The following is a 25,002-nucleotide window of genomic DNA, read 5'->3' as shown; positions in this document are numbered from 1 at the left end:
ATAACTTTCATTAAAAACGAATTATATTTGTTTTATCAATACATTTATTCCTTTATTTATTTTCTTATTATTACATTTATTTATTGATTTATTTATTTATTATTTTTGCAGGTTTTGTCCATATTTATCTGCATTCTAAAACAGCTTCAAACTCTTCTTATTCAATCAGAATTTAAAGTTTTATAATCGATGTCATCATAATATTTGTAAAAGTTTCCAGAAGAAATATTCAGTTATTTATATTTACACTTAAATAAACCAATATAGTTTTTATAAACTACAGCATCAAAATAATAATAATAAAATAATACAAAAAATAATCAATGATTAAATTGTTTTTGTATTTACATTTTATTTTATTCATTTTTAATTGAATTAACAATAACAAGTCTGACATAAAGTGTAGTCACAATAGCGCCAGCACTATATATATATATATATTATTATTATTATTATGAGGGAATATTTCAAATTTTTCCAATGTTGTTGACCAAAACTGTGCTTCAATAACACGATAACAACAATATAATAAAACACAACAATTTTACCCCACTGCAGAAGAAACCTGAATTTAACCCCACACAGACAGAAAACTACAGACCAGTCTCTCTCATCACATTCATGGCAAAAACACTTGAAAGGGCTGTTTTCAATTAATCAAATCCTATCTCTCACAGAACAAACTGCTGGATGACAATCAGTCAGGCTTCATAAGTGAGACGGGCGAAAGCTGAATCCAGATCATCCAAAACCTTGTTTTCACATTGAAGGAGGGAACACATTTCAAAACTTACAATGAAAACTTTATATTTTGTAGCAATTAAAACAAATGCGTTCTGTCTCTCCTCCATTTCGGTTTCTCCCATTCAAGGTATTTTGCCCTTCCTTCAGGATCTGCGGCTTGGCGAGCACGATAGCGCCTTTTGTTTTTCTGCTGCACTTAATGGAATACTACTATCATCTGTAAAAGTGTGTAATAGTGCAAATATAAAATCAAATAGAAATCAACACAATAACGTTAAAACTATTTAAATAGTTAATACTTTAAATACCAGATGCATGTACCAACAATACTGATACTAACAATACCAACAATGCTAGCTAAAATGTAACTGATGCTCATATGTCACCCACACTGAATGATATAGGCATTAGCTCAATAATGGCACTTTTCCACCGCACGCTACGGTTCGACTCGCCTCGCCTCTACTCGCTTTACTTTTCTGAGCTTGCATTTCCACTGCAGTTTAGTGCCGCCTCAATGTGGGCGGGATTATAGGATGATCGTCATAGTTGCGCCGCCTCTACTGCCGTGACATCATCTTAAACGTGACACAAATCAATAACTATAACACGACCGCTAGCTGTTAGCTGCTAGCTCATTGTGCTGCATGAAGCAGTTGTTGCATGGTGATTTTACACAAGTGTAACAGTTAAATTGGTCTAGTTGTTTTAGAAGCTTCCAGTAGCTGATCAACTAAATCAAGTGAAGCTTTCAAGCAGAGTATAGAGTTAACGTAACAAAACGTCTCATCCTCCATCGTAGATTAATGCCAGTCCAGGACACTCGTCCGTCCCATTGCTCGCCGGTCTAGATGGCGTCCATTTGGTCAAACCGCTTCCACTTTTCCTTGATGGTTCTGTAGTCACTTTTACGTTTGTTTTACTTTTCCCTGCACTGTTGGTCGGTCCGGTGGTAGCTGTGTCCTGAAAGACTTTATCGTTTCACAACGTTTCGTTCGTCGCTAACGAGAGGAACGTCTGCACCTCATTTATTGACCATGGCGTGGTTTTGCACACAGCCATTTCTTTTTACAATTCGACAGTCGCGTGAACAAATGATACTGCTATCGCTGTTGCTAACTTTAAAACTAGCGGGTTGATGTCCCGTGTCGCATATCCAGTGACGACCGGGTTAGGGACGATTTTCTCTGACCAATCAGTGATCTGCAGGATTTTGACGTCACATTTATTATCGACTCGACTCGCTTGGAACCTCGACCGAGGTGGTACTAAAATAAGTACCAGGTATCAGGTACTATCCACAGTGGAAAACCCCAAAAAAGCAAGCAGAGTTGAGTGGAGTTGTACCGTGCAGTAGAAAATCCCCATAGTACACCCAGGATGACCTTTAAAAATATTTGCATTTTACACAGATAAACTTTAAAAACAGTGTGGCTAAGGTGAGGTCACCTAACCCTAAGGTGACAACTAATCTACATCATCCCTGTTACCCACATCAAAACCTGTTACGCTGGAAAAGTAACAGGTTTGACGATTCACATCAAATTTGCTAATTGCTAGCTAATAGATAAAGTCCACAAAAGCACACGTTGTACACTTTGAAAGGATATTACTCGCAGATATTGAGTTTATTACGTTAAATAAATAATTGTTTCAATTTATACTTTAAAAATAATGACAGTTTTGACATTGCATGATGTCCCCCCTCAGTCAAACCTCATAAATGATCATAAATAGAACATTATAGAGAGAGAGAGAGAAACTGTCTTGTGTATTAACTGATGGAATACTGGTTGAGAGATGATGTCACTTCCTGGAAGTGATGACACTGGAATGTACCATTATTTTACAAGGGTTTTTGTTGAGGGTAACAGGGCTGATATGAAATCAGGGGACACTGATATTTTATAAAAAATAATATATACTTACGCAAACCATGAGACTATACTTAGAACAATATGCAAATGTGATTTATTTATAATTTTGCCTTCAATTTTCAAATTAAAAGTCCTGCGGATAAGAACAATCATAGCGAGGGACAGGCCAAAAACCTTACCCTTATCAGCATAAATGCAATTTTAATTATTTGATATAATATTTAATTGATGAAGGAAAATATTGTACGCAATTTTGCTTCTCCACTGAGTTTTTCTTGATTTAAGAATCTAGGGAAACAAAAATAATGATTGAGTAATTAATATTTGTATTGAATTTTTTGCAGTACTGGTTACCTCAGTAGTTGACTAGTTGGTTGTCGGACTAGTCGACTAGTTTAATATATTTTTGGTTTATTTGTTTAACTGGTGAACAACATGGCTATGCTTATCCACTAGCTAGACCAGCAGCAAACCAGTGTAAACCAGCCAGGACCAGCTTTGAAACTCATGCTGGTCTCTTCAAGAATAGACAGTTCTCAAAGCGTCGGACTCTGTTTGCACTTCTGCAGTCGGGCTGGAGGCATACGGTACCGTAGATACTTCCAGAACTTTCTGTTTGCCCTTTCGCTGCTGTTTGTCCTCCATTTCAGGATGCCTTTGGTGCGGCTGATGTACTGCAGAGATTCTGGCAGCAGAGACTCTTCCACCCCGTCGTCCACCTGCACCAGGATCACTTTCAGACCCTCCTTCACAAGAGCGTCATACAGTCCCACTCGCTGCTCGTACGTGCCCCATAATTCCACAGGATTTGTTGGCATCACGGCTAGCTCACAATCGGATAAAAGACTGTTTTTGGTGTCAGTCTGAGGCTTTGCAAAGCTCTGTGACGTAAGAACGATGATCAGCCTTCTACATCGATTCATTCTATCAGCAATGGTGTCCTGCACCGCTGCAAAACAACGTTTGCATTATTAAAATGTGTTTGTGCAATGCAAGTGTTTGTAAAGGCACTTTACTGGTGATATAAAAATTAAGTGACATCATGAATATCAAAACGCTTTGAAAGGTTGAAATCAAGTTGTTCTCTGACAAATGAGACCAATGTTTGTGCAATTAGTCCACAGGATGTGTGAATGGTGAGCTTTTAAATTTGAGTGACGTCAGCCCAAAAATGCACCAGAGTTTAAGGTGTGACGCCATTTCAGAGCAATTACAGAAATATATTGAGAACTGAATCAAACGTGTTATTTTAAAAGAGCAAAAAGAAGATCATTTTGTGTTTCATCACCCGCACGTGTGTTTGTGTGTTCACGTGATTGACAGCATGTTTACCTTCTCCAGGAAGGTCATCACGTCCACTGATGAACAGTTTGTAATCATGAAGATCCTCCAGGACCGTTGGAAGGAAATGCAGGGCAAAGGTCATGGTCGAAGATAAGCTCAGTTGGTCACCATGGAGATAACTGACATACGCATCATAACACTTTCCATCTTAAACATGAGAATATAAAAAAATATATATTTTAAAATATACTGTAATGGATGAGGGTGAATGTCATCAAACTTATCCAGGTCACATGCAACAACAACATAAAACACAAAAATATTTTGCATGAAGAAAATGTGTGTGTGCGCATGTGTGTGTGTCTGTGTGTGTGTATGTGTGCATGTGTGTGTGTATGTGTGTGTGTATGTATGTGTGTGTGTCTGTGTGTGTGTGTGTGTGTGTGTGTGTGTGCATGTGTGTGTGTATATGTGTGTGTATATGTGCATGTGTGTGTGTATATGTGTGTGTGTGTCTGTGTATGTGTATATGTGTATGTGTGTGTGTGTCTGTGTGTGTGTATGTGTGTATATATGTGTGTCTGTGTATGTGTGCATGTGTATATGTGTGTGTGCATGTGTGTCTATGTGTATGTGTGCATGTGTGTATGTGTGCATGTGTGTATGTGTGCGTGTGTGTGTGTATGTGTGTATGTGTGTGTATGTGCATGTGTGTATATGTGTATGTGTGCGTGTGTGTGTATGTGTGTGTGTGTATGTGTGTATATGTGTGTGTATGTGTGTGTATGTGCATGTGTGTATATGTGTATGTGTGCGTGTGTGTGAATATCTCTTATTATTGTAATATTGTAACAATAATTTTATATTGTTTATATATTATATATTTGTAAAAATGACTAAATAATACATACTATACATATATATATATATATTCTAAAAAATGCTATTCAGATAATTAAAATGCATTACATTATTGTGGCAGAGCAGTTGCAAAAAGTGGCTTCAGAATCCGATATATTGTTTATTTGCATATTATTGAACATAAGCCAATCATTGGCCTTCAGTTCACTGCAATACATTTTGCAATTTAATTAATCAATTAATCTGAGATTTATTATGAGGGCTTTTCTAAGGACGCGTCAATGTGCACCTGCGTCAGACGGATGCTTTGAGCGTCTTACTTTAGTTGCGTTGCATCATAAAACATCATTAAACGTAGTTTAAAACGTATAAAATCACGTCTTGAGATTCCTAAGTTCGGATATGTGCGTCATCAAGCTGTGTGTAAATGCAAGAACATGTTCTCATCTTGTGTTGTCTGCTCTTGGTAAGTGTGGTTTGTTCTCTGATAAGCTGCACGTTGCCTATACAGCTGCGGTTTCGCTTGCATGATTAATTGCACACATTTTTTAAAGCGTTACTTTTAAATAAACTGACAATGTGTGTGTGGTCATGTAAACGCATTAAACAGTGTTCATTTATCGAAGTATACGATCATAAACGATTTAAGCATAAACCGATTTTTGCCCATTACCACGTTGCATATAAACACCTTTACCGCCATTCTTACGAGCTTATCCGATGCCCGCTAGTGTTGTGATGATAGCTGATAGTTATAAGTGTATTGCTGTGCATGTAAACACACTCGTTATTTTAAATTCTCTTAATTAAAGACATACCGTTCTGTACAGACAAAGGCAAGCAGAGATTCCTGTAAGTCAGCACCAGGTCCACTTTAAACAGATAGAAAAGGACCGCAGCCAATAATATGAGCACAGTGACGACACCAACACCTATCCAACAATAAAGCTCACTCTGATTGGCTACAGGGATAAAGAGAATAGAGTAGGTTAGAAAAGAGGAGACATTACCAGAAATACATCAGATATAAGCAGGGATGCACAATTTCATTAGTCTATTACTAAACAGTCCATATGAAGGATTTAAAATGGATCAAAGTTATTTATCAGCAGATGATGGATATTTAACCCTCTAGTTGTTCCAAACCTGTGTGGAACACAAATGGATATTGACTTAGTCACCATTCACTCTCATGGAAAAAACAAAAACAACAACAAAAAAAAAAAATGCAATGAAAGTGAATGGTGACTGAGACTAACATTGTACATAACAAATGCTTTTGGGTTCCACAGAATTCACCTGGAACAAATATTACAAAATAGTTCTGTTTAGACATAACAGTGAAGATTTATAATATTGTCCATTACATTTTTTTATTGAACATTAAAATGTCTCTTGGGCTAAATTGCATTTTCGGTTAATGCCTAATTGACACTAAATGCAACTGTGTAAAATAACCACCTTGAGTAAGCCGCAATATTCCAGAATCATCTCCTGCTGAGTGTTCAACATAACACTGAAGATTAGTATTCAAATATTCTTCTGTGACTTCGGGGATGTTTAATGTACACAGCAACATGTCCCCTTCCACACTGGGAGAAAAAAAGATAAATGCACACATTCTATGAGTGGCTCATAATGCATAATGAAAAGGAATTTCAATCTGTTTACAAGCAAAAAGGGTCCATTTTTACAGAGGCCCTGAACCACACTGTAAAAAAAAACAACATTCAGCAGGTCCCAGATATATATATTTTCTCTCTCTCACACTCAATCTCTCTCTCTCCCTCACTCACTCACTCCATCTCTCTCTCTCCCTCTCTCTCTCTCCCTCACTCACTCACTCCATCTCTCTCTCTCCCTCTCTCTCTCTCGCTCACTCACTCAATCTCTCTCTCCCACTCACTCACTCACTCCCACTCACTCACTCACTCACTCCCACTCACTCAATCTCTCTCTCACTCACTCACTCACTCCATCTCTCTCCTCACTCACTCCATCTCTCTCCCTCACTCACTCCATCTCTCTCTCACTCACTCACTCACTCAATCTCTCTCTCACTCACTCAATCTCTCTCTCACTCACTCCCACTCACTCAATCTCTCTCCCTCTCTCACTCACTCACTCAATCTCTCTCACTCACTCACTCACTCACTCACTCACTCACTCACTCACTCAATCTCTCTCCCTCTCTCTCACTCACTCACTCAATCTCTCTCTCACTCACTCACTCAATCTCTCTCCCTCTCTCTCACTCACTCACTCTCACTCACTCCATCTCTCTCCCTCTCTCTCACTCACTCACTCCATCTCTCTCCCTCTCTCTCACTCAATCTCTCTCACTCACTCAATCTCTCTCCCTCTCACTCACTCACTCCATCTCTCTCTCACTCACTCCATCTCTCTCCCTCTCTCTCACTCACTCACTCCATCTCTCTCCCTCTCTCTCACTCACTCCATCTCTCTCCCACTCCTTCACTCACTCCATCTCTCACTCACTCACTCCATCTCTCTCCCTCTCTCTCTCTCCCTCCCTCCCTCTCACTCACTCACTCACACACTCACTCGCTCATCTCTCTCTCTCTCAAAAAAATTATCTAAAAAAAAAAACAAACACTTTTCTCTCAAATTTTGTTTTATTATTATTCTCTCTCTTTCTCTCTCTAATTTAATTAATTTGAGAAATTTTTTGAGAGATAATTTTTTTTTTTTGAGAGACCAAACAATATAATTTTTGTATTTTTATCTCTAGAAGGCACTAGACACCTAAAAAAATGTTTTCACCTATATAATTATTTAATGGTGTGATTCAGGGCTTCTGTAATTTTTTGATGGTAACCCTTGCTCTTCAAAGTGAGATTTGTATTTGCTGGTTATGCAAGAACTGCCACTTAAGACAGGAAGAGACTGTATTATGTAAAGTGACCAATATCAGTTCATTTTGTTTTTACAAGCCATATAGAGCCTAGTTTATCTGATATAGTAGATATGACGATAATAAACCGGAAAAAATTAAATAATAAAACGGGCCAGTCCCCGCCCCCCCTCGAACAGTATCACGGTCTGGCGATGGCAAAACTGGCGATTGCAGCAATGTACAGTACATCGGATGGTTAGTGAACAGACTGTGGGCATTTCATGACTGTGGTTACAGGTAGGTTTGCGATAAATGTTTTGCAGAGCAAAGGTTACCATCTAGACATTGCCTACATAAAAGTGCAAATATTTCTTGTGTCCTTACGTGATGCCACTGTAGTTTAGAGCTATAGATTCAGAGTCCCACCACCAATACATCAACATTTCATTGATGTTGTTCTTCCCAATGTGCGCTTTACAGGTGAACTTAAAACTTTCACCTGTAGTGATACACATATTAATGCATTATTCAAACACACATTGCACATGCCCATGATAATAATAGAAAATAATAGCCAAGTCATTAAAACTTTAAAATAACACAAAGGGAACTATATATTAAACAATATTAATGGAGTTTCCATGTATGCTGGACTCTTATTGGCTGCTTTTCTTTCACTATTCACTCTAACTCATCCATTAACACATTTAAAAATGTTGATGACTCGCTGTATGAACAACGAGTCAGCATACAGAGAGGAGGTGCAGCGGCTGACAAACTGGTGTAGAGCCAACAACCTGTCCCTGAATGTCGACAAAACAAAAGAGATGGTTGTTGACTTTAGGAGAGCACAAGGTGAACACACTCCGCTGAACATCGACGGCTCCTCTGTGGAGATCGTCAAAAGCACCAAATTCCTTGGTGTTCACTTGGCGGAGAACCTCACCTGGTCCCTCAACACCAGCTCTATCACCAAGAAAGCCCAGCAGCGTCTCTACTTTCTTCGAAGGCTGAGGAAAGCACATCTCCCACCCCCATCCTCACTACATTCTATAGAGGGACTATTGAGAGCATCCTGAGCAGCTGCATCACTGCCTGGTTTGGGACTTGCACCGTTTCGGACCACAAAGCCCTGCAGAGGATAGTGAGGACAGCTGAGAAGATCATTGGGGTCTCTCTTCCCTCCATCAAAGACATTTACAAAAAACACTGTATCCGCAAAGCAACCAGCATTGTGGACGACCCCACACACCCCTCACACAAACTCTTTACCCTCCTCCCGTCTGGCAAGAGGTACCGAAGCATTCGGGCCCTCACGGCCAGACTGTGTAACAGCTTCTGCCCCCAAGCCATCAGACTCCTCAATACTCAGAGACTGGTTTGACACACACGTGTCCTGAGTTGCACTTTAATAACTGTCACTTTATAACTGTCTGCTACCTCAATATGTGCATAGAACATTATCGCATAGTATGTTATGTTTACATTTTTAGAAACTGTCATCTTTTTGCACTACTGAGTACTGGTCGGTGCTGCACTGTCTATTGTCCTGTTCATTGTCAGAAATTTGTTGTACTGTCCTGTACTTTTTGCACATGTTTGCACGTGCACTTTATATAGGTATATATAGGTAGTTTATATAGGTATTTTATTTCGTTGTGTAGTCTCATGTGGTCCTATGTTGGTCCTTTGTTGTTTTTATGTAGCACCATGGTCCTGGAGGAACGTTGTCTCGTTTTGCTGTGTACTGTACTAACTGTATATGGTTGAAACGACAATAAAAACCACTTGACTTGACTTGATTTATAAAAAAAAAAAAAAAAAAATCATACGTCTACCACACGTCATGGTTACTGATGTAACCCTTCGAAGATAAACCGTTCCCCTTCTGTCACTCACTCGACATTGTGTCGATTGTAGTGACACTAAGGTCTTCTTTCGAGAGCCTTGGTTACCTCTGAATATGAGAAATGGCCAATGAAAGATTGGCGAACAGAGTTTGCATGTCCCGCCCCCGGACATACGGGTATAAAGGCGGGGACCGTGCATCTGTTCAGTCAGCTTCTTTCTTCGGAGCCGTGTGCAATCCATGCCCCTGGCGCTTCGACAGCGTTCCTAAAAGAGCAATAATCCTCTAAAAGAGCATATAACGTCTTTTTAAAGACGTGTTGTTCCTGGATGCAGCAGATATCTCTCTGCTTCTGACGGCTATAGGCGTTGCCTCATGTGTCTGGGTCGTGATCACACTGAGGCAGCGTTTGTGGATAGTTCATGTTCTCATTGCGAGAACCTGACCATGGCATCGTTGCGGTCACAGCTTTCATTCCTTAAAGGGAATGCCACTCCAGCCGCTCCCCACGTTGCTCCTTCTTCCCACGGGATTGAGGACGACCCGGCTGGCAATGGAGGCGATTCAGGTACGGTTTTGCTGGGTAAATCCCCACGAACCACCCGCCCCCCAGCACGCTCGATTGTTTCCGTCCCGGCTCGACATGAGATCGGCTCGGCTCATGGCAAGTCTGATGTCTCCGTTGGCAACATGAAGCAAGATGATGGCGTCGCTGCTGCATCGGAGAGTGTCGCAGTATCTGATGCAGGGGACTCAACTGGGCTGCCACCTTCGGGTCTGCCCGCCCAGTTTGAGGCTGATGCACAGATGTCCGATATGCTTGCCCGGACCGCCGTGAGCACGGGGCTGGACTGGAACCCTCCGTCCTCCCCTCAACCCTCACGGCTAGACGATTGGTCGGGATTCCTCGGGTCAGGGCAGAGCTCAATGTCAAGCCCACAAAGCACAGCCACTTGGCGGGATCACCCTGCACTCCCCACCAAGGTCTGTAGGATGACGTTGTCGCTGACAGCGAAAGCTCAGAAGGCCTCTGGACAGGCCGAGGTAGAATCCTCACAGGCCATGCCTGTTCCCCTCATGGGATCTCTCCATGGTCCTCATCAGCAACACTTGCGGTCCGGCAGATGCTCATGTCATCCTAACACCTCGACAGGGCTATGTGCCCAAGGTTCCTGCGACCCCTTTCAGGGACCAGGTAGTAAACCAAGCGATGCAAGGAGGCAAACCCAGCCTTATCGTTGCTGTGTCCGGAACGTGCTTTGCTATTTGGACCGCACACAGAGCTTTAGACTCTCTGAGCAGCTCTTTGTTTGCTTTGACGGACAGCGGAAAGGGAACGCTGTCTCCAAACAGAGGCTCGCCCACTGGGGAGTCGACCGGCAAACTCAGATCAAGTAACACGATTCAGTGTAAGTGGCGTTATTTATTGGGACCCCTAGTGTAACTAAAATCGACACAACGTCAAGTGAGTGACAGAAGGGGAACGTCTAGGTTACTAGTGGAACACCCGTTCCCTGATGGACTTTACCACACTTTACCAAGCCACTGTAATGGCAGAATCTTATTCTCGGCTCCTCAGTGCATAACCTGACTGAACAGATGCACGATCCCCGCCTTTATACACGTATATCCGGGGGCGGGTCATGCAAATTCTGTTCGCCAAATTTTCATTGGCCTTTTCTCATATTCAGTGGTAAAAGAGGCTCTAGAAAGAAGTCCCTAGCGTTACTACAATCGACACAACGTCTCGTTCCCTCCATCAGGGAACGGGGGTTACACTAGTAACCGAGACGTTCCCTGATGGAGGGAACGAGATGTTGTGTCGATAAGTTGACACTAGGGGTTCACTCTTGGGAGCCCAGACATCTTTAATCTTTGAGAAAAGGCAAACGGGTATAATTGGTGCATGCCAGTCCCCCGGACAAACGGGTATAAAAGGAGTGCCACTTGAAAACACACACTCAGGTTGCTCACTGAGTAGCCGAGCCAAAAACTCGCAGTTCCATTTCAGCGCTTAGTTCAGTGTTGTGTCAAGAGGGCAAAACATCTCATTCCCTCCACATTTATACCGTATAAACATTTGATATTTTTACCTGCCTTCATTAAATATGAAAATATTACTAGATAATAAGACAATACTGGGAAACTTATTGGTGTTAAACAATTTTAAATTCTATCAGTTGGCAATGACAAAATACAAAAATACAAATAAAAAACAAAAATACTGTATATTAAAAAAAATGAAATTAATTGACAGTCCAACAGTCATAGCGTGACACTAATACAAATTTTACTAAAATGAAACGAATTAGAATTAGAAATAAAACTGCAATAAAATGAATAAATTAAATTAAAGCTATAAAAACATGATTATTATATTCATCACCTAATATAATAATGTCATCATTACTCACCAAGTCTTACGGAGTGCATTTCATTCTTAGGGTAGATAATTGTGGGCGGCGTATCTCCTATTAACATTAGGCAGACACGTAAGCCATCATTAAACCACAGATAAATCTCTCTTTTGGTTATGATTCATTTTCTGAAGCTGCACCATTCCCCTTCTAAAGCGTTGAACTTTTCACGCCAACTCGCAATAGTTTGCGTTCTCTCTCGATAAGTTTTGCGTTCCCTCGCAAAAGTTTGCGTTCTCTCACGATACGTTTTGCGTTCCCTCACGATAAGTTTTGCGTTCTCTCACGATAAGTTTTGCGTTCTCTCACGATAAGTTTTGCGTTCCTCACAATAGTTTGCGTTCCCTCACGATAAGTTTTGCGTTCCCTCTCGATAAGTTTTGCATTCCCTCGCAATAGTTTGCGTTCCCTCACGATAAGTTTTGCGTTTTCTCACGATAAGTTTTGCGTTCCTCACAATAGTTTGCGTTCCCTCACGATAAGTTTTGCGTTTTCTCACGATAAGTTTTGCATTCCCTCGCAATAGTTTGCGTTCTCTCACGATAAGTTTTACGTTCCCTCGCAATAGTTTGCGTTCCCTCACGATAAGTTTTGCGTTCCCTCGCAATAGTTTGCGTTCTCTCACGATAAGTTTTACGTTCCATCGCAAAAGTTTGCATTCTCTCTCGATAAGTTTTGCGTTACCTCGCAATAGTTTGCGTTCTCTCGCGATAAGTTTTGCATTCCCTTGCAAAATTTTGCGTTCTCTCACGATAAGTTTTGCGTTCCCTCGCAAAAGTTTGCGTTCTCTCACGATAAGTTTTGTGTTCCCTCGCAATAGTTTGCGTTCTCTCACGATAAGTTTTGTGTTCCCTCGCAATAGCTTGCGTTCTCTCACGATAAGTTTTGCGTTCCCTCGCAATAGTTTGCGTTCTCTCACGATAAGTTTTACGTTCCCTCGCAATAGTTTGCGTTCTCTCACGATAAGTTTTGCGTTCCCTCGCAATAGTTTGCGTTCTCTCACGATAAGTTTTGCGTTCCCTCGCAATAGTTTGTGTTCTCTCACGATAAGTTTTACGTTCCCTCGCGATAAGTTTTACGTTCCCTCGCAATAGTTTGCATTCCCTCACGATAAGTTTTGCGTTCCCTCTCGAAAAGTTTTGCGTTCCTTGCAATAGTTTGCGTTCTCTCGCGATAAGTTTTGCGTTCCCTCGCAATAGTTTGCGTTCTCTCGCGGTAAGTTTTGCGTTCTCTCACGATAAGTTTCGCGTTCCCTCGCAAAAGTTTGCGTTCTCTCACGATAAGTTTTGCGTTCCCTCGCAATAGTTTGCGTTCTCTCACGATAAGTTTTGCATTCCCTCGCAATAGTTTGCGTTCTCTCACGATAAGTTTCGCGTTCCCTCGCAATAGTTTGCGTTCTCTCACGATAAGTTTTTCGTTCCCTCGCAATAGTTTGCGTTCCCTCACGATAAGTTTTACGTTCCCTCGCAGTAAGTTTTGCGTTCCCTCACGATAAGTTTTGCGTTCCCTCGCAATAGTTTGCGTTCCCTCACGATAAGTTTTACGTTCCCTCGCAGTAAGTTTTGCGTTCCCTCACGATAAGTTTTGCGTTCCCTCGCAATAGTTTGCGTTCCCTCACGATAAGTTTTACGTTCCCTCGCAATAGTTTGCGTTCCCTCACGATAAGTTTTACGTTCCCTCGCAATAATTTGCGTTCCCTCACGATAAGTTTTGCGTTCCCTCGCAACAGTTTGCGTTCTCTCTCGATAAGTTTTGCGTTCCCTCGCAACAGTTTGCGTTCTCTCTCGATAAGTTTTGCGTTCCCTCGCAACAGTTTGCGTTCTCTCACGATAAGTTTTGCGTTCCCTCGCAATAGTTTGCGTTCTCTCACGAAAAGTTTTGCGTTCCCTCGCAAAAGTTTGCGTTCTCTCACGATAAGTTTTGCGTTCCCTCGCAATAGTTTGCGTTCCCTCACGATAAGTTTTGCGTTCCCTCGCAATAGTTTGCGTTTTCTCACGATAAGTTTTGTGTTCTCTCACGATAAGTTTTGCGTTCCCTCGCAATAGTTTGCGTTCTCTCACGGTAAGTTTTGCGTTCCCTCGCAAAAGTTTGCATTCTCTCACGTTAAGTTTTGCGTTCCCTCGCAAAAGTTTGCGTTCTCTCACGATAAGTTTTGCGTTCCCTCGCAATAGTTTGCGTTCTCTCGCGATAAGTTTTGCGTTCCCTCGCAAAATTTTGCGTTCTCTCACGATAAGTTTTGCGTTCCCTCGCAATAGTTTGCGTTCTCTCACGATAAGTTTTGCGTTCCCTCTCGATAAGTTTTGCATTCCCTCGCAATAGTTTGCGTTCTCTCACGATAAGTTTTACGTTCCCTCGCAATAGTTTGCGTTCCCTCACGATAAGTTTTGCGTTCTCTCGCAATAGTTTGCGTTCCCTCACGATAAGTTTTACGTTCCCTCGCAATAGTTTGCGTTCTCTCACGATAAGTTTTACGTTCCCTCGCAATAGTTTGCGTTCCCTCATAAGTTTTGCGTTCCCTCGCAATAGTTTGCGTTCCCTCACGATAAGTTTTACGTTCCCTCGCAATAGTTTGCGTTCCCTCACGATAAGTTTTACGTTCCCTCGCAATAATTTGCGTTCCCTCACGATAAGTTTTGCGTTCCCTCGCAACAGTTTGCGTTCTCTCTCGATAAGTTTTGCGTTCCCTCGCAACAGTTTGCGTTCTCTCATGATAAGTTTTGCGTTCCCTCGCAATAGTTTGCGTTTTCTCACGATAAGTTTTGCGTTCCCTCGCAATAGTTTGCGTTTTCTCACGATAAGTTTTGCATTCCCTCGCAATAGTTTGCGTTCTCTCACGATAAGTTTTGCGTTCCCTCGCAATAGTTTGCGTTCCCTCACGATAAGTTTTGCGTTCCCTCGCAATAGTTTGCGTTTTCTCACGATAAGTTTTGGGTTCCCTCGCAAAAGTTTGCGTTCTCTCTCGATAAGTTTTGTGTTCCCTCGCAATAGTTTGCGTTCTCTCGCGATAAGTTTTGCGTTCCCTCGCAAAATTTTGCCTTCTCTCACGATAAGTTTTGCGTTCCCTCGCAAAAGTTTGCGTTCTCTCACGATAAGTTTTGCGTTCCCTCGCAATAGTTTGCGTTCTCTCACGATAAGTTTTGCGTTCCCTCGCAATAGTTTGCGTTCTCTCACGATAAGTTTTGCGTTCCCTCACGATAAGTTTTGCGTTCCCTCGCAATAGATTGCGTTCTCTATCGATAAGTTTTGCGTTCTCTCACGATAAGTTTTGCGTTCCCTCGCAAAAGTTTGCGTTCTCTCACGATAAGTTTTGCGTTCCCTCACGATAAGTTTTGCGTTCCCTCGCAAAAGTTTGCGTTCTCTCACGATAAGTTTTGCGTTCCCTCGCAATAGTTTGCGTTCTCTCACGATAAGTTTTACGTTCCCTCACAATAGTTTGCGTTCCCTCACGATAAGTTTTGCATTCCCTCGCAATAGTTTGCGTTCTCTCACGATAAGTTTTGGGTTCCCTCGCAAAAGTTTGCGTTCTCTCTCGATAAGTTTTGCGTTCCCTTGCAATAGTTTGCGATCTCTCGCGATAAGTTTTGCGTTCCCTCGCAAAAGTTTGCGTTCTCTCACGTTAAGTTTTGCGTTCCCTCGCAAAAGTTTGCGTTCTCTCATGATAAGTTTTGCGTTCCCTCGCAATAGTTTGCGTTCTCTCACGATAAGTTTTGCGTTCCCTCGCAATAGTTTGCGTTCTCTCACGATAAGTTTTGTGTTCCCTCGCAAAAGTTTGCGTTCTCTCACGATAACTTTTGCGTTCCCTCGCAATAGTTTGCGTTCTCTCACGATAAGTTTTGCGTTCCCTCGCTATAGTTTGCGTTCTCTCACGATACGTTTTGCGTTCCCTCACGTTAAGTTTTGCTTTCCCTCTCGAAAAGTTTTGCGTTCCTTGCAATAGTTTGCATTCTCGCGATAAGTTTTGCGTTCCCTCGCAATAGTTTGCGTTCTCTCGCGATAAGTTTTGCGTTCTCTCACGATAAGTTTTGCGTTCCCTCGCAAAAGTTTGCGTTCTCTCACGATAAGTTTTGCGTTCCCTCGCAATAGTTTGCGTTCTCTCACGATAAGTTTTGCGTTTCCTCGCAATAGTTTGCGTTCTCTCACGATAAGTTTTCAGTTCCCTCGCAATAGTTTGCGTTCCCTCACGATAAGTTTTGCGTTCCCTCGCAATAGTTTGCGTTCCCTCACGATAAGTTTTACGTTCCCTCGCAATAGTTTGCGTTCCCTCACGATAAGTTTTACGTTCCCTCGCAATAATTTGCGTTCCCTCACGATAAGTTTTGCGTTCCCTCGCAACAGTTTGCGTTCTCTCTCGATAAGTTTTGCGTTCCCTCGCAACAGTTTGCGTTCTCTCTCGATAAGTTTTGCGTTCCCTTGCAACAGTTTGCGTTCCCTCGCAACAGTTTGCGTTCTCTCTCGATAAGTTTTGCGTTCCCTTGCAACAGTTTGCGTTCCCTCGCAATAGCTTGCGTTCTCTCACGATAAGTTTTGCGTTCCCTCGCAATAGTTTGCGTTTTCTCACGATAAGTTTTGCGTTCCCTCGCAATAGTTTGCGTTCCCTCACGATAAGTTTTGCGTTCCCTCACAATAGTTTGCGTTCTCTCGCAATAGTTGCCGTTCTCTCACGATAAGTCTTGCGTTCCCTCGCAATAGTTTGCGTTCCCTCACGATAAGTTTTGCGTTCCCTCGCAATAGTTTGCGTTTTCTCACAATAAGTTTTGTGTTCTCTCATGATAAGTTTTGCGTTCCCTCGCAAAAGTTTGCATTCTATCACGATAAGTTTTGCGTTCCCTCGCAATAGTTTGCGTTCTCTCGCGATAAGTTTTGCGTTCCCTCGCAATAGTTTGCGTTCTCTCGCGATAAGTTTTGCGTTCTCTCACGATAAGTTTTGCGTTCCCTCGCAAAAGTTTGCGTTCTCTCACCATAAGTTTTGCGTTCCCTCGAAATAGTTTGCGTTCTCTCACGATAAGTTTTGCGTTCCCTCGCAATAGTTTGCGTTCTCTCACGATAAATTTTGCGTTCCCTCCCAAAAGTTGCGTTCTCTCACGATAAGTTTTGCGTTCCCTCACAATAGTTTGCGTTCTCTTACGATAAGTTTTGCGTTCCCTCGCAATAGTTTGCTTTCTCTCACGATAAGTTTTGCATTCCCTCGCAATAGTTTGTGTTCTCTCACAATAAGTTTTGCGTTCCCTCGCAATAGTTTGCGTTCTCTCACGATTAGTTTTGCATTCCCTCGCAATAGTTTGCGTTCTCTCGCGATAAGTTTTGCGTTCCCTCGCAATAGTTTGCGTTCCCTCGCAGTAAGTTTTGCGTTCCCTCGCAATAGTTTGCGTTCCCTCGCAATAGTTTGCATTCCCTCGCAGTAAGTTTTGCGTTCCCTCGCAGTAAGTTTTGCGTTCCCTCGCAGTAAGTTTTGAAAAGTATTATTATTACAGCAAACTTGATATAAAACAGAATAACAGTGTGTATGGGTGTGTTTACTATCAAATAAGGAGTGGTTTTCAATTTGTGTGGTCTGGGCAGAAGTGTAGATTTGCCCTTCAAAAGTGAAGGTCACAAAGCAAGTGTACAGTCCAGCCATCTCTGATGATCTGTTGATCTGGACATATGTACTGTTAGTCACATTTAATGGGCTGCAGTCCTACAGAGGGAGAAAAAAAAAAGATTTACTTAATGAAAAGTTGATTAAAATACAGTCAATGGTCACATTCACACTGCAGCTCTGGCCAGAAATGGCACAAACATGCACTTTGAATCTGAATAGTACATGGATGATTGTCTCCAGTGCGATCAGATCTGATGACTTGTACAGTATCACCTAATTTTATATTTTATCACAAGTTATACATTTGGATATTTATTTAGAAATGATCAAAGTATTATTTGTCAAAGTTTAGCATTTTAAATTGATTCAAAGTGTCAGTTTTTGCAGTTAATGTCATTATGCTGCAATCAAACCTGACCATGATGTTACAAAGAGAAGACACAGAATAAGCATTTTTCTACCAATCGTTTATTTCAAACACAAACGTTTTATAACTCATAATAAATATACATAATAATGTAAAGAAAATGAACTGCAAAATTCTGAAAATTAGAATATAAAACAAAACATTTACATTTACATTTATGCATTTGGCAGACGCTTTTATCCAAAGCGACTTACAGTGCACTTATTACAGGGACAATCCCCCCCGGAGCAACCTGGAGTTAAGTGCCTTACTCAAGGACACAATGGTGGTGGCTGTGGGGATCGAACCAGCAACCTTCTGATTACCAGATTACCAGTTATGTGCTTAGACCACTACACCACCACCACTCATTTTCAAAAGGCTCTCTTTGCAATTTCAAACTTCCTTTAGTAAACATTTAGCAAACTTATGTGTGTGTGTTTGTGTGTGACTTGTGTGTGTGTGTGTGTGTCAGATTGCGGTCATCAGCTGGAAAACAACAGGTGACTTGTAATGCCAACAATGACCAAAAGATGGCTGTAGAGCTCCACTTATTTATGCTCTTGTTTTGTGTGTGTGTGTGTGTGTGTTCTGCATTGTGTGTTATCATCTCACCCCTTCGTTTCTAAAAGTGTGTGTTTCGCATTGTGACTGACACATTGTTCCCATTCATGTTCAATGGTCGGTCAGTTTTGACTGCAAATACTGAAGAATCGAATCAAGCCCGATTTGTTTATTTTTTTTGTATGTCCAGATGGCAAATGTAGGAAAAGTCACCAAGTCTTGTACTGCTCAGATAAAGGAAACCATTTTAATTAAATTAAGAAGTTTATTTCAGTCAAAAATGACTCAAATACAATAAGACGGTTAATTACTTATGTAGTTGTATGCAGATGTACACTCTTTTTATGATTATAAAGACATCTGAACAGTAAAAATGCATGACTAAGTGTAAAGGGGATTCACTTCTGCATTTTGATGCATTTGTAACTCCCAAAACTTTGTGTTGTTTATGTGGCCTATAAGAATCAGAATCAGCTTTAATGCCAAATATGCTTACACATACAAGGAATGTGTCTCTGTGACAGGAGATTCTAGTGCACAACAATACAAAAAAAGCAGCAAGACAAAGATAATATTAATAAATAATTTATGTACAGTGAAAATTGTCTTCCCCCCCAGAGGAATGAAATGGCAGAAGAGGTAGATGTATTAGATAAATATATAAAAAGACTAAACTGTGTATTGCACATAATTATTGCTCAATGGGACAATTTTAACAGTTCATGAGATTGTTTAACCTGAGGGAATAATCTGTTCCTGTGCCTGACGGTTCTGGTGCTCAGAGCTCTGAAGTGTTGGCCAGAAGGCAACAGTTCAAAGAGGTAGTGGGCTGTGTGTGTGTGTGTGGGGGGGGGTCCAGAGTGATTTTTCCAGCCCTTTTGCTCATTCTGGAAGTGTTCAGTTCTTGAAGGGAGGGCAGGCGGCAACCAATAATCCTCTCAGCAGACCGAACTGTCCTTTTGTGGTCTTCTGATATCTGGTTTTGTAGCTGAACCAAACCAGACAGTTACTGAAGTGCAGCGGACAGACTCAATGACTGCGGAGGAGAACTGTATCAGCAGCGCCTGTGTCAGGTTGAACTTCCTCAGCTGGCGAAGGTACAACCTCTGATGGGACTTTTTCACAATGGAGTCAATGTGGGTGTCCCATTTCAGGTCCTGTGAGATGGTAGTGCCCAGGAACCTGAATGACTCCACTGCTGCCACAGTGCTGTTTGGAATGGTGAGGGGGGCCAATGTTGGGGTGTTCCTCCTAAAGTCCACTATCATCTCCACTGTTTTGAGCGTGTTCAGCTCCAGGTTGTTTTGACTGCACCAGTGAGCCAGTCGTTCAACCTCCCTTCTGTATGCCGACTCATCGTCATCTTGGATGAGGTCGATGACAGTGGTGTCATCTGCAAACTTGAGGAGCTCGAAAGAGGGGTCCCTGGTGATACAGTCATTGGTGTAGAGGGAGAAGAGTAGTCCGGAGAGCACACATTCCTGGGGGGCGGCAGTGCTGATTGTACAGGTGCTGTAAGCGAGTTTCCCCTGTCTCACTAGCTGCTGCCTGTCCATCAGAAAGCTGGTGATCCACTGACATATAGACGTGGGAACAGACAGTTGGTGTAATTTAGTCTGGAGAAAAGCTGGGATGATGGTGTTGAAAGCCGAACTGAAGTCCACAAAAAGGATTCTTGCATATGTCCCTGGTCTGTCCAGATGTTGCAGGATGTGATGCAATCACATGTTGACTGCATCATCCACAGACCTGTTTGCTCGATAAGCAAATTGAAGGGGATCCAGAAAGGGTCCAGTGATGTTCTTCAGGTGGGCCAACACCAGTCTCTAAATGATTTCATGACTACAGACGTCAGGGTGACAGGACTGTAATCATTAAGTCCTGTGATTTGGGGTTTCTTTGGGACAGGGATAATAACTGAGCGTTTGAAGCAGTATGGGACTTCACACTGCTCCAGTGATCTGTTGAAGATCTGTGTGAAGATGGGGGCCAGTTGGTTAGCACAGGATCGAAGACAAACTGGTGAGATGCCATCTGGGCCTGAATCCTTCCTTGTCTTTTGTTTCTGATACACCTGGCACACATCATCTTCACAGATCTTAAGTGCAGGTTGAGTAGCAGGAGGGGGGTTGCAGGAGGTGTTGGTGTTTGTGTGAAGTGAAGGTCAGAGTGGGTGTGGGGTGTGAGACTGGTCCTTTGAAATCAGCAGTAGAACACATTCAGGTCCTCAGCCAGTTGTTGGTCTACCACAGGGTTGGGGGTAGGAGTCCTATAATTTGTGAGTTGTTTATTGCCACTCCACATTGATGCAGGGTTGTTAGCTGAAAACTTGTTTTTCAGCTTCTCAGAGTAACTTCTTTTAGCCACTCTGATTTCCATATTCAGTGTGTTTCAGGCCTGATTGTAAAATACTTTATCCCCACCCCTGTAAGCATCCTATCTGGCATGACGAAGCTGTCTGAGTAAACCATGGTTTATCGTTATTGAATGATAAATAAGACCTAGTAGGGATGCACATGTCCTCACATAAACTGATATATGATGTCACAGTATCTGTGAGCTCATCCAAGTCTGTTACTTCAGCCTCAAATGCACTCTGTTCCACCTCTGTTCCACCAGTTTGGAAGAAGATGAATCAGACGGTGATCAGAGAGTCCCAAAGCTGCTTCAGGGACAGAGCAATATGCATCCTTTATTGATGTGTAGCAATGATCCAATGTACTGTATTTTTGTCTCTAGTGGGGCATGTTATGTTCTGTTTGTATTTGGCGCTGTGTTCACAATGGAGTGGTGGTGGCGTAGTGGGCTAAAGCACTAAAATTGTAATCAGAAGGTTGCTGGTTCGATCCCCACGGCCACCAGCATTGTGTCCTTGAGCAAGTCACTTAACTCCAGGTTGCTCCGGGGGGATTGTCCCTGTAATAAGGGCTCTGTAGGTCGCTTTGCATAAAAGCGTCTGCCAAATGCAGAAATGTAAATATACGTTTATTATATATAATGAGGAAAACTCCCATGGCAAGTAGAAAGGCTTACAGTTAATAAAGAGCGCTTCCAAATTAGGACAGTACAAACTCTTTAACATTGTTACATCTGTACACCAACATTCATTGATGTAAAAGCATGTTCCACCGTCTCTCGTTTTTCCCGTTAACTCCACAATGCGATCCGCTCTAGCGATAAGCATGCCATAGCCAAAGCCCTTGATAAGATGTACACATGATGTGTCATTCACAAGTGTGCCACACAAGCCCTCAAAAGTGAAGCCAAAACGTCTCGATCGCCCCCCGGTGACTAGTCCTAGTATAGGTCATAAGCCCCGCCTCCCCATGTTATTCAACGGGACGTGAGACCAACTAAACAATTAAATTACACTTCACATATCTTTTTTCCAAAGATAGTTTCTGTCATTTACTGTCGTTTCTATCACGTTGATGTCATTTCAAGTGTTTGTTTTCAAAATAAGTTTGTTTTTAGTTATTTGATGCTATAAAAATGGTGCTGTGACATCATGATTGACAGCTGTGATTGACAGGTTCTCTGAGCGAAGTAGTCACTGAAGCACCAACTGACTTTTTTTCGGGATCTTCAGAGGACTGAGGAGATTGGAGCTTTAAATGTATTATCTAAATTTCTATAATTAATTATTTCACACCGTCATAAGTCAAAAGTGCAGGGGCGTGTGCTTGCGATTGATTCAGCGAGAGTAAGGGCGGGGCCTTGATTTCGCGGCTTTACTTCCTGCTCACTACTGCGCAGGTCTGGTCCCGAAATCGCAACTGCGCAGACTCAAGTCCCAAGATGTCAGCGCCATATCGGGACACTGGCGGCTTCAGTTCTCACCAATGGAAAAGAGCGAAGGGCGTCGGCCATCTTTTTTTACAGTCTATGGTCATTCACAGTTCTGTTATGTCATGTCTTACCTTGAACCAGGTGATATGATATTGCGGGTCAAATTCAAAGATGTTATCCAGGAAACAACGAAGTTCTTTTGTACTCTTTGCGTAGTCTACTCTGTTCCAATGAGGGCATGTTCCATTCTCAACGGAGACCATAAAGATGGTTTCCCATGTATCATTGCCATCTCTGACATGAACACAAAAAAACAACAACAATCTGGATGAAAGACCGGCGACAGCGCAATATTGGATACAAAACATACAGTTAGTCATATAAATATTTTTACTAGAGCTAGACATTTGGGCTTTGATCTTTGTAGTGATAAAGTACTTTTCAATATTTGGCTCCACATACATCCCTTGCATTTGACAGGTATTGTTCAGAAAATTTAATTTAGCAAGTTTGCCTTTTTTGGGCTCAATAATAAAATATTGCATGATATGACCCCTTTTAATACCTCAGTAACTGCATAAAGAATAAACTGCATGACACTGAGTGAAATGCGATCTCTTGCGACAAATGATCAGGAACTTTGTGATCCATACCTGCAGAAACAGGAGTAATTTCCGCTGTGGGACAACTCCGCAGGTAGAAACCACAGTGTGCTGTGATTAACGTTTATTCCTCTGACGTTTTCCAAGCTGCGATTCGTCATTTGACTCCAGCTCACACTCACATTCGATATTTTAAGGTTTCTGTTGCATTGAAGTTGAAATGCAAAACCAGCAGTGAAGTTAAATTTTCTGAGATGCGTCATGTGCATCGAGATCCCTTGAAGAGGAAAAATGACAATAAAATTAGATTTTATGGAATTGATTATTGTTTTAATATATTCAGTAATAAAGGTTAGTGAGGGACTGAGGTGCTGAAAAAAAAAAAAGTTTATAATGTCATGATATGGTAATGATTAGCTCATAAATATGAATTATAAATGTAATTTTAAATAAAATGTTTCTTTATCTCGACTGGTATAATCGAATGTGATGGTCAAGCAGAAATGTCTGGGAACTGTCAATTGTTATACATAATGTATTTTTTTACCGTTAATTATGTGGTAAAATCACACTTTTAGATCTAAAATGATTTTTTGTGCAATATTTTTTAAAAAGCATTTTACTGTAAAAATAGTTTATATGTATTGTCTTGTTAAATATATCATACGTTTTTATTATACTGTAATTTAACTGTCATTTTAACAGTAAACAAATTACATGTAGTCTCTCGTTAAATAAAATATACATACATATATTTCTTTTACAATATTTTAAACAAATATTTTACTGTAAAACTAGTTTACATGTACTGTCTTATTAAATATATTATAATTTATAACTGTACTGTAAACTATCTGGTATTTGTTATTGTTTTCTACCGTAATTTTAAACGTTAAACATAATATACATTTTGTTATTGTTAATTTTATAGTAAAATCAGACTTTTTACCATACATACAGCATGTTAAGGTAACTATCTATTAATTAATAAAAACATTTTTATTGTTGCATTTTATATTCTTTTATTCTTATTTATTGTTACATTTTATACAGTGAGGATGGTGTTAGCAATGCAAATGTATTGGGTTTAATTTCCAGGGGACACACAATAATAAAATGCATACCTGCAATGCAAAGTATCATAATGAACATTCTCAAATGTAAAGTTTAAGATTTAAGCAAACGTTACATTTAATGTTACATTGATTTTCCCATCTATTAAACACTGTAAATGTTTCATTCATTCCATCAGTGTTGTAGGTCAGTATAATATACACAGTGTTGGGAAGGTTACTTTTAAGAAGTATACCGCTACAGATTAAAGAACACATGCTGTAATAAATAACGTATGTAAGTAACACATTCAGTTAGATTACTGATGTTCAGGAACATAATATAAATGGATTACTTCTTCAACGCTGGCAGATTTTTTCACTTGTTTTGACTATAAACAAGTAAATAAATTAAGAAAATACACCTATATTAAAAAAAAAAAAAGCATGCATATCTTATGCAGTTTTGCGTCTTTAGTAAATTCATCTTGTTTTAAAGATTAAATTATTACAAATTATTATTATTATTTATTTTTTTTACAGAAAAACAATATTTAAATCCACATTAAGAATACGATTTTTTTTACACTAATATCAAAGATCTTACTAGAGAAAAGAAGTGATGCCCCAGCGTGAATATTTGTCATAGAATTCACTATAAAATATAATCGTGTCTGGTAACAGCTGCATGTAAAGGCAAGAAATAACATTTTAGCTTAGCATAAAGCTAACTGTTCCAATGGCAATTTACACAAGGTTAATTATTTCTCCTGCTCCAAACTTTAAAACCCCACAGATTGTACATGACGACATCTTTTTCTGATCGTATGTGGATTCTGTTCATGAATGAGGCAGAATATATATTATTTGTAGCTTTCTATAAGTTGTTAAAGGCTAAGTGAGTTAGCATTTCTTGTAAAAAATACCATAACCGCATAAACAAAACATTGATCTTTTATTTATTGGATTTGTGTTTCATCTATCAAAGTGTTTCTGACTGTTTTCTGTTAAGCTGTAAAACATATGCTGTAGTTTCTCTATTAAGCTCCCAAAGTTCCTCAAGAACAACAAATCCCCCTTTTCACTCATAGCAGTGTAAAAGTGCCCTCTGTCTGCTCG

General features: G+C 40.8%; 1 protein-coding gene across 2 annotated transcripts in view; it reads right to left on the bottom strand.

Annotated features, from left to right (window-relative positions):
- Positions 1 to 343: 343 nt before the first annotated feature.
- The window catches only part of LOC127655342 (interleukin-1 receptor type 1-like), a 29,631-nt gene continuing 4,972 nt past the window's right edge, over positions 344 to 25,002 (bottom strand). For both annotated transcript variants that reach the window (XM_052143102.1, XM_052143103.1), the window contains exons 3-11: positions 22,883 to 23,108; positions 22,361 to 22,523; positions 17,407 to 17,566; positions 11,887 to 11,943; positions 8,008 to 8,122; positions 6,228 to 6,358; positions 5,585 to 5,728; positions 3,954 to 4,112; positions 344 to 3,570 (exon numbers count right to left, since the gene is read on the bottom strand). In XM_052143102.1, coding sequence (XP_051999062.1) covers positions 3,158 to 3,570; positions 3,954 to 4,112; positions 5,585 to 5,728; positions 6,228 to 6,358; positions 8,008 to 8,122; positions 11,887 to 11,943; positions 17,407 to 17,566; positions 22,361 to 22,523; positions 22,883 to 23,108 — 1,568 coding nt within the window. In that variant the 3' untranslated portion in view covers positions 344 to 3,157. The remainder of the gene's footprint in view (positions 3,571 to 3,953; positions 4,113 to 5,584; positions 5,729 to 6,227; positions 6,359 to 8,007; positions 8,123 to 11,886; positions 11,944 to 17,406; positions 17,567 to 22,360; positions 22,524 to 22,882; positions 23,109 to 25,002) is intronic.

This window comes from Xyrauchen texanus, chromosome 14 (genome assembly GCF_025860055.1).
Source record: "Xyrauchen texanus isolate HMW12.3.18 chromosome 14, RBS_HiC_50CHRs, whole genome shotgun sequence".
In the NCBI taxonomy this organism is placed as follows: Eukaryota; Metazoa; Chordata; class Actinopteri; order Cypriniformes; family Catostomidae; genus Xyrauchen; species Xyrauchen texanus.
The sequence above is the reverse complement of the archived record's forward strand: the minus strand, read 5'-3'. Positions and strand labels throughout refer to the sequence as shown.